Source organism: Octopus sinensis, linkage group LG14 (assembly GCF_006345805.1).
Source record: "Octopus sinensis linkage group LG14, ASM634580v1, whole genome shotgun sequence".
Lineage (NCBI taxonomy): Eukaryota > Metazoa > Mollusca > Cephalopoda > Octopoda > Octopodidae > Octopus > Octopus sinensis.
In genome coordinates, this window is record NC_043010.1 from 44083187 (window position 1) to 44098213 (window position 15027).

General features: G+C 34.6%; 2 protein-coding genes across 4 annotated transcripts in view; one reads left to right on the plus strand and one right to left on the minus strand.

Moving 5' to 3' along the window:
• LOC115218934 (transmembrane protein 230) overlaps positions 1-3929 on the plus strand; it is a 31501-nt gene extending 27572 nt beyond the window's left edge. For all 3 annotated transcript variants that reach the window (XM_036508955.1, XM_029788954.2, XM_029788955.2), the window contains one exon: positions 946-3929. In XM_036508955.1, coding sequence (XP_036364848.1) covers positions 946-1083 — 138 coding nt within the window. In that variant the 3' untranslated portion in view covers positions 1084-3929. The remainder of the gene's footprint in view (positions 1-945) is intronic.
• Positions 3930-6131: 2202 nt separating this feature from the next.
• Positions 6132-15027, minus strand: part of LOC115219007 (ATP-binding cassette sub-family B member 10, mitochondrial) — a 26823-nt gene continuing 17927 nt past the window's right edge. The window contains exons 8-13 of the mRNA XM_029789046.2: positions 13604-13810; positions 12581-12660; positions 11125-11305; positions 9902-9945; positions 9122-9156; positions 6132-7691 (exon numbers count right to left, since the gene is read on the minus strand). Coding sequence (XP_029644906.1) covers positions 7445-7691; positions 9122-9156; positions 9902-9945; positions 11125-11305; positions 12581-12660; positions 13604-13810 — 794 coding nt within the window. The 3' untranslated portion in view covers positions 6132-7444. The remainder of the gene's footprint in view (positions 7692-9121; positions 9157-9901; positions 9946-11124; positions 11306-12580; positions 12661-13603; positions 13811-15027) is intronic.

Consider the following 15027-nt stretch of genomic DNA (forward strand, 5'->3'; position numbering starts at 1 on the left):
TACCATTGTATGGTGTGAGGGTATTTTTGTATGTTAGCAACAGCCTTTGAAAGACAAGATCCCTTCAGGGATAGTTGGTGGTATTTCAGCATGGGACGCAGCATAGATTTGTATGAGTGCATGTTTTTCTCTGGTGTAGCTTACAATGCTGGAAACAATGTTGTCTAGGCAAATGAAAAAGTTTATGGTATTTATAGGTGTATGAGACATACTCTCTAAATAGGGACAATAAGCATTAGAAATTTAGGTATATTGAAAGGTTGATAGTCACAAATTTCTTACAACATAGAATATTCAATTGAATGTACTACATGGCTAGTACCTTATTGCATTTTTTCAAACACTCCACCTAACACACATAAGGGATGACAGCAGGATTTGAATCCAGTGTATTTCATTTATTAGCCAGCTTAACTGTTCTTGCCACTCCACTGACATGTATGTACTAGTATGTATTGGCACACATACTTCCTCATTACAACAAATAAAAACAAATATGTTTTGAAATTAAGCATTCATTGAAATGCAAAGTTTATTTTCATATTTTCAACTCTCCTGTTTCCACTGTTAAAGAGATTTAGAAATCAACTATAATGTCTATAGTGATTTTAGTATATCTTAACCTTTTAAAGATGAATATCTGTTTATTTGTCAGATTAGGTCATTGATTGTTTCTTTTTTATCATATCTTTTTTTGTTTCTTGATGTGTTTATTGATATTTTACAAACTCTGTACCAGTTTTTCTGCTGTGCACTAATTCTTTTTCTGTTGATTTTTCTGTTTATACTTTTTTTGTTTGTTGAGTTCTATTTGCAGATATTTTTTGTTTATTCTGCTCTATGTTTTCACTGTCTGTCCCATGAATGTCATTGTTGGTTCTTTGTATTACTATGCTCCATGTCAAATTGTACTTTTTCTTACTTAATTGTCTTTTTCTTTTGCAGTACGCTGACCGTACCTGGCCACTACTTATCCTTGGTGCCCTTATGTTCATCCCTGGCTCCTACCATGTCATGATAGCATACTATGCCTACAAAGGTTATGAGGGATATTCTTTTGAGGACATTCCAGATTTTGATTAACTGCATTTGTATCCTTGCCACTCAGCATGCAGCTTTGCTACAAGCCATATGGTGGATGTTCTTGCTTAGAAATCTTAAGAAGCTTTGATGTCAGATAAACACTCTCATTTCATTTCAACATTGAAATGTTCCCAAAGTTATACTTGGGTTAGTGGCAACATGTGTCAGTCAATGCTACAAATATTCTTTTCTACACAAGGCACAAGGCCCTACAAATATTAAGTGCAAGTAATTGTACCCATCTATTATTGGTTAGGCTAAAAATATGTTGGCAGGCCAAATCAGATAGCCTAAAAGTATTATTTGGTAATATTTCTGAAATATTTTCTTTTTTAAACAGTTTTTTTTTTCAACAATTTTGTCTGCACACATGTGCCTTATACCTGGTTCCAGTAATGCTTCAGAGGTGGTTGGTAAATTGTCATTATTTATTTTTAAATACCTTGGGGGAAAAAGAAAAGTAGCAGTATTAACAGTCAAGATATAACTACACAACAAGAAGCAACAATAACATCAATAACAACTGCAGCAGCAATAATCAGCAACAACAAAAATAACATGAAATGACTTGTAAAAGCATTTAAAAAAAGGAATAAAAAGACACAACAACAGGAAGTAACTACTAACATTGCTAGACCGCAACCATAATCAGTATCATCTAAGAATTTAGTCAGTGTCTTTTACTGAAAAATATATTCTGACAGCAAAAAATGCAGATATTAAAAGAAATATTTTTACAGTAGGGTGATAAAAATATGAGAACCCAGTTCTTCTACTGTCACATTTTCATTCTCACTCCCATATGCATTCATTATAATCACATGGTTCACTTTATTTAAAGTTTAAACATTATTTACATAGTCAGTTTTAGGTCAACTAAAATCAAATTTTTTCTCAAATATTTCTATAGAAAAGAGCTTTTTTCCCTTTTTTTTTTGTACATTTAGATGAAGTGGTAAGCCTTGACATTAGCAGATCTTCCTAACCTAATGAGATTAATGTGCTTCAGATTGAACTTGAGTTGTCTGATGCCAGGGGAAAACTTGTGTAAGGAGCCCTAATTGGCTACAATTCTAGGTGTGAAAGGTAGAGAATGTATGGGGTTTGGAGGGTGAAACAAAGTAGGGATTACAAAGATGGTTGCAGCAGAGAAAGGAATCAGTATGAGTGTAGACTAGTTGTTGTAGCATGTTTGTGTTGTGTAGTAGCTCCATCCCAGATATGCGATCAGTTTTCAGGTGTAGGTCACACACCTGTTTTGTTGAGAGCCATAGCTATTCAGATGTAGTAAGGATTAAAGTTGCAAGACTATTTCCTTAATATGCATACTGATTGCGTTTTGGTGACTATGCCTATAATCATACATGACAACCAAGTATAATAATTTCTAGTCTGGCACAATGTGTCTAAGTTGCATGAAGATGACACCTTTTCAATAGGGAGTGAAGAATGGTTATCATCTGCATAGGTGTATATATTGCTAGAAGCAATGAGAACATCATGACCTGCATGCAAAATGAAATTTCCTGGCTGTGCAACAAGTGCAGCAAGACAACAGATAAAAACCTCAGTGCCAAATGATTCCAAAAGGTTCTATTAAATATTGATTAGGCACTATTTTTACCAAATGCCAGAATGTCAATGCATATCAAATGAAGGCCTACACTTCCTGAGGCTGCTATATTTCAGTAATAGAATCACGGCTATAATCTATTGTGCAATCTGTTGAGAGGGACTGCATACATACAGATGGCGCACTCTGGCCCCTCCTTGAGGAAATCAAGGAACAGACAGCAACAAAGTGTACACATTAGCCAACTGCTTTATCAGCAACATTGATATGTTCTCAAGGGCCTGTATACAATATTAGATAGTATGCAGTAAATGTTTTGTTTTCTACATTTGAAAACTATCTAGTGGCATCAAGGAACATGTGTAAACAAATGTTTTATACCAAACTGGCAACATAGCATTTAAGAACCAAGGAAGTTATCTTCTTTAATAAAGTGAAGCTGTCAATCAACAACAGACAAAAGTAGCATGAAATAGGGTGGTCATACACATATACACACACTTCCATGTGATTGTTTTACATGTTAGATATAGCAGTTAAATCTTCTTCAAATTAAACACAATCATCTTCAAAAAGGATGGATAATGTAGCCTGGAGAAAAAATGGGATGATCATAGGTCTGCTCTTTCACAGGACAAACCTTGAGCTAAACAACAATAAACAGATAGGGAAAAATAAATTTTATAAGATAAACAAAGCTGAAATTGACATCTGCTGCTTTCCAATAAACTACATTTCTAAGTAAAGTACAATGCTGTTCCAGTGGTATCACACTTTGCTCCATAAAGGGAGAAAATTCGTTGGTGGTGAGAAATGGTATTGGTTCTTGTCTGCTGAGCTTTAAAATTCATGTGTGACCACACGAAACCTAATTAATCCTCCCCAGAGTTGCAACTCTCTGGAATTCCTTCTTCACTCAAATGTTTTTCCTGCCAGACTGTAACCTGTAGAGGTTGGAACTGAAGATAAACTACACTGATCTCATCTGGAAGGTCCCGAGCCATGGGCAGTGTTCCTTCTTCAATTGACAAAACAAAAATATGTACATAAACCTGTAAGGAATGATTAGTAGTTTAATGGTCACTTATTTGCGATTATGGAGGTGAATATGTTTCATTCTCATGTGCTGTCTTATGACATAATCATGTTGTATTTATTATGACTCTGGTGTTATTTGTATGAGTGAATGTGTATATATATATATGGCACTTATGTACAAATCATGGTAAGATATAAACCTTATTTTTCTATAACTGTAATAAATATATGATTACCGTATGTAGCTTTTCTGTTGTGACTAATTGTCTTTTAGCTAGATATATTATTTCAGTTATCTAACAGTGTTCAAAATTCAAAAAAGCTGTAAGACCAGTGCTTATCTCTGGTTTTTATAGTAATAAGTAGATGAAAGTTGAATCTCTTCTCTGAATAAGAGGATGCTGGTCTGTTACAGGTAACTTTTCCTACAAGTAGATTGAAATTTTGCTCTGGAAATTAACAAATTATTAATCAAACTTTATAGTGTGTACAGAATTTTCTTCACCGTCTTTTTTTTCCTAAGCTCTCAAGTCAGCATTGGTGACAATATGAACCTCTTACAATGAGTTAAAATCATCATCATCATCATTTAACGTCCCTTTTCCATGCTGGCATGGGTTGGACAGTCTGACAGAAGCTGCACCAGGTCCCATTGTCTGTTTTGGCATGGTTCTACAACTGGATGCCCTTCCTAATATCAACCACTTTACAGTGTGTGCTAGGTGCTTTTTACATGGCACCAGCACTGGCAGGGTCATCGAGTACCCTGCAAATCAAAAACCCCCTCAACTGGGAGTGGGGAGTAGTACTGAGTAAAGTGTTGCCTTGTGCCAGTTGAGAGATTAAAGGTATATATATATACATAAACCTGTAAGGAATGATTATCAGGGATAAGTGTCTTGCTGTACAGAGGATGCCCCAAGAAAGATCATTATTCATTTTCTTAAGACATTAACATTTTAAGTGAATCAGATAGTTAGCACAATTCCCTAAGAACTTATTGCTTTCCTGAGCATTTCCTTCCATAATATTGATTTGGGAATATATATTTAAATGTACATGACATTAATAGTGTAGTGAAATAAGCTGGTTTCAATAAGGAATCAAAATCAACTCACAAACTTGACAGAATTTAGTCTTTAGTTTTATAACATACACTATATTTACCTTTATATTATGCTGAGCCAACAAAGAAGCCTATATGTAACCACTTGACCAACTATAAATAGGAGCCAAACCTCATTCAAATTCTACTCAACTGTCTTAAGAAAAATGACACATTGGATAGTGTTGTCTGCAATATAATTATATATTATACCTGAAAAATGCTCATTACTAGAAAGCCTTTGACTATGGTTATATTTGGGGCTAAACAACAACACATTAATGACAGACATAAATTAGTAGAGGAGAGGGATAATCAATGAAATCAACCCGAAGTACATATCTGGTGTTTATTTTATCAACATCAATAAAATAAATCTGTACCTTTTGAAAGAAGTATTGGCTCCCTGGTTTGTGTTGGTCCCACTGTGTGTTGCCACCACGTGTACAAGTGTTTGGTGGAACATTTCTTTGGTGAACAAGATAAGGTTCAACTGCATTATGCAGATTCTCATAACCCATTTGGTCACAAGAGAACTATGTATGTTAGTAGGTACCCATCTACCACACACATATAAAGGTGAATGAACCCAAGCATCTGGATTTAAGAATGGGTTAGAGAGAAAAGCCTATACTTGTCACTAAGTGGGGAGAAGGGGCACTGGATTGCACTCTGCTTATTCAATGAAGCACCTTCAGATTTAGAAAATAGTTTACAAAAATCTTGCAATACATTTCTTGAAGTCTGACTAACATGCTTGTCACTAAAGGGGTGCACTGGATGGCACTGCCCTCTTACTATTCAATGGTGCACCCTGAGTTTTAGAAACTACAATTTATGAAAATCTTCCCACAATACAAATTATTGCCCACCCAGAATATTCTGAAGTACCCCCAGGCACCAAAGTATGGTAACAGGCCTGGAAAAGCCAACTCAATACTGTAGATATTTCCAGGTGGTGAGCTGGCAGAAATGTTAGCACACAGGGCGAAATGCTTAGCGGTATTTTGTCTTTCTTTACGTTCTGAGTTCAAATTCCGCCGAGGTCAACTTTGCCTTTCATCCTTTGATGCATAAAATTTGTTAATTCTATGCTAACACACTTGTGTGTATGTATGTATGAACGACAGGCTTTTGCAGTTTTATCCAAGTTTTACTCACAGGGTTGACTCAAGACTATGGTTGAAGACATTTGCCCATGGTCTCATGCAAAAAGATTGAACCCATGGAAAAAAAATGGTTTAGTTGTACAGTGTATAAATCAAGAATAAACAACTTGCATCTTTTAAAAATAAATTATAGTTAGAAGGAAAACATCTGCAAATGTTTTTATTTTTGAATCAGAAAATATATGTTTTCAAGTAAAGGACATTTTTGGTAAGTTATATAATATTTTTATGTATATATATAAAAAAAAAAAACCACCACCATTTTTCTCTGTGGTAGTATGACATCCATTGGTATTAATATCCCTCAACAAATAAGACAATATTAAGAGAAATTTCTATGAATAAAAGAAAAATTTAGAATATCAAATTTTTTTTGGTCATGATAATTTCTCAATATGATTATTATGAAATAATGCTCTAGGCATTCTTGATGCCATTGCTGTATAAGCACAAATCTTTAAATTTTCAAAGGAAGGAGAAAAGGGATTTGTGACATAAATGAGAAAGAAGTCGTAAACTCAGTCTGCGAAGGACTTAACTATTTATATTGTTACAATGATAGAAAAGGTGATGAGACTAATGACATGGTATATGTTATCTGGTTGAATGCCACACATTTTCTTTGAGAAAATCTAGCAATAGTCCTGAGATCATATTTGAATCAATAATTCCTCATTATCATATAGAGCATTACAATGGCAAATTGCAGTATTTAATTATACCCTTTGTGGTCCAAGTACAAATCCCTGCAGGTTCCCAGTTTACTTTCTGTCCCTCTGGGATTGATAGAAAAAGTTCCGGCAAGAAATCATTGGACAGATTGGCAGAATTGTCAAAGCACTGAATAATTTGTCTTGTGATATTTGTTCTGATTCTTTATGTTCTAAGTTCAAATCTCATTGAGGTCAACTTTGTTTTCATCTTTTTCGGGGTTAATACTAGTGCTTGACTAATACTTCATCAACTTAAAAAGGATGAAAGGTAAAGTTGACCACTGTGGGATTTGAACACAGAACACAAAATGCTGGAATGAATATAACAATGTATTTTATCCAACATTTTAATGATTTTACCAATCCTCTGCCCTATAATAATTGTTTCTAGTCTTGGCACCAGACCTCAATTTTGAGGGGATGGGGCAGTTAGTCAATTAAACTGACCTTAGACTTTGACTGGCACTTTATGTTATCGACCCTGAAAGGGTAAAAGGCAAAGTTGATCTCAGTAAGATTAATACTGTTTTATCAAATTCAGTACAGCCAACTTTTTTTAAACTTTAAATTTTTCGATTTCAACAATAGTTACTACAAAGAAATGAATCAAATATATCCAAGTGCAGTCATTAGTTCTTCATTCATAATTTCAATTGCTGTTTTGAATTGACCATTTTCACTTCAATCATAGAACTAAAAGCTTTGAGAAAGGCATATACATTATCACATTCTATTTCTACTTTCTTTTTATTCATTTTTTGGTTTATTCATTGGTAGATGATGCAGCAGGTGTAGTTTGTTGTTCAACTAGTTTCTGGAAAATTCCATTGGGTATTTTCAGCAATTCTTCATAGTTCCCTTCTTCAGCTACCACTCCATCATTTAGCACTATGATACGATCCACATTGCGGATAGTGGAGAGACGGTGAGCAATAATTATAACTGTACGGCCTGCCATTACTCCGTCAAGAGCTTCTTGGACAACATGTTCGCTTTCAGAGTCCAAAGCACTGGAAAAGAAACAATACATGTATGTAAGCATATATGTATGCATATATATGTATTTATCAACGTATGTGTACCGTAAATCCTCGAGTATAATCCGCATTTTTTACCCAAAATTTATAGGTCAAAATCTCTAGTGTGTACTATATATGAGGTTAAAAATGAAAAATATTTTCTAAGCAATGTCCGAGTCTCTATTTGCTGTCCGGTAATGTTTATTCAGGTGCATTTTGTGATGTTGGGTGCAAAAATCACTTAAGCTAAGCCTGAAAGCAATGAAGTCATAAAAGAATCATTCATAACTTGCAGTAAGCAACATTTATTAAGATAAAAGTATTCAGAACATAGAATAACATGTAACAAAAAAAATTTGCAAACATATTTACATTCCCATATAACAGTTAAGAACATCACCATTATTATGTTACGCATGTGCGGAAGTGTTTGTTTGTCTAAGTGCTGCTGGCTTAATTACGCACGATGATGGAGATTTACACTACAATGATGCTGACATGTTTATGGAGGAACAAATGGAACAGTTATTTGATGCTGAAAGTGACATTGAATTTGAAGGATTTGAATAAATGTTTTTCCTTTTGCTTTTGTAACTGATAGTGATAAATAAAGGCAATTTACTTAATATTTATTTTTCAATGGCGTTATTACTGTTATTTCTTTATTTTCTGAAAACAAAATGCACGTTTGCATTATGTTATATATACAATAATAATAAAGGACGTTACGGTATACATTTTTATTACATAGACCTCCTTGACTCAAGTTAGAGAAGGGGTGCGTATTATACACAAAGTTTAAGTTTTTCAGAGGTACAGCCCCCTAAAAATCCCCTGCGTATTATACTCAAGGGCGGACTATACTCGAGGATTTATGGTATATCACATTATATATATCTGAGATATATATAAATGTATTTATCAAGTCTAAGGCAGAAGGAGTGTGCTTCTAGCCTTTTCATTCCTCTTCTCAGACTAGAACAGATTTGTTGTTTAATATAACAATTAGAAGGTAAAAAGCAGGCTGGTATTTATTTCTATACCATTTTTATATCACAATGTGTGAACAACAGTGTTACTGGTTACAAGTTTCAACTGAGCCAATCACTGCTTCACTATATCTTTAGCGGTGAAAATGACAAGAAAGAGTCTATCAAAGCACTTAATTTTAAAGCAATGGTGATTCAGAAGTATTTACACCCTTCGCCAATGAATATTGGTTTCAAATTTTGGCACAAGGTCAGCAATTTCAGGGGGATGGGGTAAATCAGTTATATTGATCCCAGTGTTCAACTGGTACTTTTTTCATCCATCCTGAAAAGATGAAAGGCAAAGTCAACCTTAGCAGAATTTGAACTCAGAACATAAAGATGGACAGAATGCTGCTAAGTATTTTTTCCAGAAGTTAAAATGCAACTTACCTTGTAGCTTCATCAAGAATCAAAATCTGTGGATCCTAAAAGTAAGAATCAGCCATGTTAATTTCTGAAGTTCAACATTTATAAACTACTATAACATAGGCATCACCCAGATAACCATATTTTTTCATTATGTGATATGGCAAGATGTGGTAGTTACATGCGTGCTGACAAGTTGGTTTGCTATTTTAAAAATGTGGTTTTTTTGTGGGCAGTGCTCATATGCACTAATTCTAGTTTTTAAGGTGAATATGTTGTAACACTACAATTAAGTTAACAGTGCAGTGTAATCCCAAGGGAATTTACTCAAGTTCAATGTTAATGGTTTCTTTTTTTATTTAAGATATTGTAAATACATGTACAATTGTAAATAAAGTTCACATCCACAATACATGAACATTGTGATATGTCTATTAGATTATATGATGTCAGCAGCTCATGTTATCACTACTGCCACTAAGTCCCTGACGAAGATACTCTAAAAAATCTATAACAGAGTAGCACAGTTCACCACAGTAAACGATGGCTATACTGATGTATAACAGATAAATATTTCATGACCTTATCTGTGATGAACCGAAGTTCCAGGATGGAGTTAACAAGAAATTACTATTGTGTATTTTCTCTTGAATTACTATATGAAGGTGAAACCTTTAGTCTCTTCATAATTATACAAGATAGAAGAGATAGTTATACTTGTTGAAATCAAAGCAAAATACTGATGAATTTTATAGAAATAATTACCAAAATTTTGAAATTTGAAGAATGCAACACCGTGCTTACCTTTAGTATAGCTCGTGCAATAGCAATCCTTTGTCGTTGCCCACCTGATAAAGAGAAATATAATTGTAGTTTAGAGATAAGAAGGCAATTCCACTGGTGCTGCCACCTAATTATGCACTCACAATGAATGGATAATTGGACAGCAAACATCAAGCTAAGGCATGTGCCTTCAGGTTGATGGACATTTGAAGAACAGCTTGAGTTTAGCTATAGTTCTGGCTTAAAGGCAATCAGTTATTAACACTCAGAGGCAGCCTGGCACCACAGTTCTATTGATAGAACATGTAAACTGTTGCTCTGATCATACAGTTCTTTTCATACTGGATGGAAAAGGTGTAGTGAAGTTGACATTGCCAGCACCCACTAATGGTCAGTACATTAGTGGCAGACGATGCATGAGCACTCTGTCACACTAAGCTCCTTACAATTTGGAATGTCATGTACATGCGATGTGTTAGTAGAATAAAACTAATCTGTCTCATGATGGCCTAATCTCAGTTCATGTTCTCTGTCAGTGCATGAACATAAGCTAGAATTCATTTACCTGAATGTTTGAGGATCTAGAGAAATAGTGGTTTGGTTGAGCAATAATATTAATATTTGTATCTCTGATTATGTGCAAGAGCCATTTGCTTACAGGCAAAATCTCCCACAAACCTTCTTTTCAGATATTGAAAGCTATTCCTCAGCTCCCTACTCACTCTTCCAATCAAGTTCACAACTATAGAGCAGTAACAATCAATGTAGGTATGTAGGGTTAAAGGCATTTCAGTTGTAACTATCCCCTCTTTTGGCACATTTAAGACTATATTGTCTAGTATGTTCTTCTAAGACAATAAGATGCAATTTCAGGCAGATTTGGCTCCTATATCTAGCAAATCATGTGGCTACATAGAAGCTCCCTCTTTGTTTTCACCATTCTGGGGCTTAATAAAATAAGTACTTGTCATGTACTTATTACTATTCAGTTAAAATCAATCTGGTGGCATTTGGCTTATAGTAAGTTCAAGTAATCCTTATTATTCTGATTCTCTAGGCCTGCTAGGACAAGTAATGTACTGAACTAGAGGGCATTAAATAGTTCCATAACAAACTTTGAACCTTGGTCTATGAATCAATACTTCCATACTTTCTTCATTATAAAATTATAATGAGAATGAGAAAGTGAAACAGAATCTGATGGAAAGATGGAATTAATATGATGAACACTTTGTTTAACTCACCAGAGAGCATCACTCCTCTTTCACCAACCAAAGTTTGAAAACCATCTGGAAAATACTTTATGAAGTTGTAAGCATTGGCTTTTTTTGCAGCTTCCTCAATGTCGGCCATTGGTACACTGGATGGATCTGGTCTACCATATGCAATGTTCTCGGCAATGGTACTGGAGAACAAAATTGGTTCCTGAAAAAACAAAGAGTATTATGAAAATTGTACAATAAACAATGTAAATGTTCTTACATGATAGTGTCATGATTTTGTTCCTTTGCTGCTTTAGTTGGGAATGGTAAGATCAAGGAAAAAGTGCTTAGTGCTTGGCTAGTGGTTGAAGTGTATTGCTGACTCCATGCAAATTAGTCAAGGTGAATTTTATTTTTTTGATGTAGTCAAAGATGTTTATACGTGTAGCAGCACCATCCATATGTGTGAGCAGTATTCCACTGAGGGTTCTGCTTGAGCAGTACTGTGTTTCAGCAAATGTTGACAGCTGAAAGCCTTAAGTCAAGTTGGGAATATAAGATCATCAGTGACTGTGAGCCCTGGCATTTGTAATGACTTTGGTGGCTTTAGCTGAATATTGTCCATAATTAGAAAGGGTTGGGTAAAAGTTTGTTTCTTTGATAGTTCCATGCATGCATGTGAATGTGTGAAAGTCAATGAGAGAATCCCCAACATTCTATTTATTACCTGGTAACTGGAGATCATAATGATTTTGGCATTTCTAACAGTACCTGTCTGTTTATCAGTTCCAAACAGACTTCAAGCTTCAAGATAATGTTATGATATTTTGACCTATGGCAAACGAAAATATTCTCCAGGTGTTGTTTCTGACACTTTGCAAGTCACAAAGACAACTCGTCTAGGTAAGCACCCTAATATGAAATCTGATTTAATAGCAGTAACTAACACTTGTGATGTTTGTGTGGTTAGGAAGTTCATGAAGTTTGGCATCTTCATAGTCCTCATAGTATGAACGTTGTTGGCTAAGGTTCTATAATACTGCTGTGAGTGAAACTGGTTGATAGTAACTGAAGAAGCCTGTTGTGCACATGCGTGCATCCACATGCAGCTGTGTTTTGACTTCTTTTCTTTGCATGCTTAAATTCTTCAAACAAAACAATCCCACAATCAAATACAGGCAGTGTTGTATGCTTATAGTGAATCATGAAGGCACATCTTGGCTTCTTGACATGTCCCATGATCTTTATAAACAAAGAGGCTCACAATGATGTCTGGGTTGTTTGTTTGATAGACAAGGGGATTATAACTATGTTTGGAAATAGGTGAGAGTTGGTGACAGGAAGGGCATCCAGCTGTAGAAAATCTATTTCAATGAATTCTGCCTTATCCATGTAAGCATGGTAATATGGGCATTAAAACAATGATGATATACGGTTTTTTTCTCAAATCACTTAGTTAAATAGATATATAGATGAGAATGTTACACATTAAAATTACCTGACTAACGATTCCAAATTGTTGCCGAAGCCAGGACAGGTTTAGGCAGTTAATGTTTTGGTCATCCAACTTTATAGATCCTAGAAGAAATTATTATAATAATATTACAATTAAAGTTTAAAATTGTGAACAAAATTCTCTGTAAGTATCTTTATTAATTAGTATAGACTGGAAAAGAGAAGAAAGAAACAACATACAGAGTTTTCTTTTTCAGACTTTCCAAGTTAGACTAAGAGATAAAAATAATTAGTTATAGCAACTATCAATTTTGTACAATTTGAATTGCTATAGACTGGTGAATACAGAAGATGTCAGTATGAAGGAAGATCCATGGAACACAATTTTGTAAGCAGAAAGAATGGAAATGAAGAAACAGTAAAATAAATTACTGTTAACGATTTTAACAACTCATGCTAGCATGGAAAAACAAACGTTAAAATGCTGATGATGATAACCATATGAACCCATCAATTTTCATCAAATTTCTGGTTTTGCAAAAAACATGATAGTTAATGTAGACCCAACCACTGCCACATGTAAGTAAATCTATACAAACATGTATATAATTGCTTGCAATCTATTTATATTTATATCATTGAAGGTGGTGAACTGGCAGAATTGTTAGCAAGTGGGCAGGTGATTTTAGGAGGGTAAGGGAGAACAATTCATTACTCATATGTGATAACTTTTGATATCAGCCAGTATTTCACCAGAACCTTTCATGTTAAAGAGTTCATATTTAAATTTAAACTTTCTGTTATAACTTTAAGCAAGAGCCTTTGAGTTTAAGTTATGTTCCAGACATGTAATCTTAAGAAAATTATTTTACGAAATGTCTACAAATTTTCCATTATTTTCAAAATGAATCAAAAGATACTGTGTTTCATTTGATATATGTTTATAAAAGAGTGAAAAGTCAAGTAGTTAGACATAGGATGGACATCTAGCTGTAAAAAAATAATTACTCTTACAAAAATCTCTTCATTCCCGTTAGCTTGAATGTATGTGTGTGTACATAATTACCTGATTGGGGATCATAAAATCTTAACAAAAGTGATCCAGTTGTTGATTTACCACAGCCACTATGACCAATTAAAGCTGTTATGGAGCCAGGATCCAAGGACAGACAGAGCTTGTTGAAAATATTGAGTTCTCGTCGGGTAGGGTAGTGGAAAACAATATCTTGAAATTCAATTTTACCTTCAGCTTTCTTTGATGGAACTAAACCACCTGTGTATTAGATAGAAATGAGAAGACTTATAGAGAGATTTTAAAACAAAAAGGTGGAAATTACAGGATGTTAAGATGTTTAGAACAGCATGGTTCTAAGTATGCAGACACATATAGGTAAGGGACGTTGTGACACAGTCGTTATTGCCCTGTCTATTTAGCATCACTGATCTGACACTTAACTTATTTGTCCTTGAGACTTTTTGCTCAATGAAAATTTTCTTTTTATTCTAGTAGATAATGAACTGGTAATCGGTTTTTAAACGGATACTCTTTTCTGAAGTGTAGGCCTCCACATCCATAAAATGGATTGGGACCTGGCATGCATTTTTGCTTGAACTTTCCAGGTCAACACATCTGTATATTTTTTTCATGTCCTGCTTCAGGTTTACCATTGTTTGACATTCTTCTGCAATGGTCTGTAGGGTTAAGTCTTGGTTCGCTTGCTCCATTTTTGAGAGAATCCTTGCCAAATTTCTCTATCTTCGGTTACCATAATGCCTTGTATGAAGATAAGGGATTTAAACATATCCCAAGTGAGTTCCTGAAGTTTAAAGTTTTCACATATACGGTTGACTACTCTGGCGTATTTAATAAAGTCATCATTGTCATTTTTTTGTAAGGTTCCAACATTCCATTTGAGTGTTAAATAACGAACTTTTGTCACAAAATATCTTTGAGAGAAATTCAATAGTTTCTTGGAAACAAATCTCACTCAACATTTTGGGCAATATAAAGGTACAGTAGCGTTTACACTCAGCCGGAGCTACTTTGCATAGTAATATCCTTACTGTCTCCTCATACGACCATGACTTGCAATCTTTGTTAAAAATGTCCTTGTACCTTCAATAGTATGCAGGAAACATAATACCCTCCTCTGAATTACAAGTGAATACAGAAATTGACGTAAAAATGATGACCATGCCATCTGAAGTAAACGAACTTACAGAATTTTCAGACTTTCTTGGCTGTAACTCACTTAATTGTTGTTGTTCCTGTTGTTTCTCTTGAAGCTGTATTACTGCAGCTAATAGGTTCTCCATAATTTAACAATTTGTATGATGCACAAATTGTCAAATAACCTATGTTATATCCTTATGCCACCAATATTGTACAGTTGATATTGTCAACGATACTCTTTTACTTGTTTCAGTCATTTGACTGTGGCCATGCTGGAGCACCGCCTTTAGTCGAGTAAATCGACCCTAGGACTTATT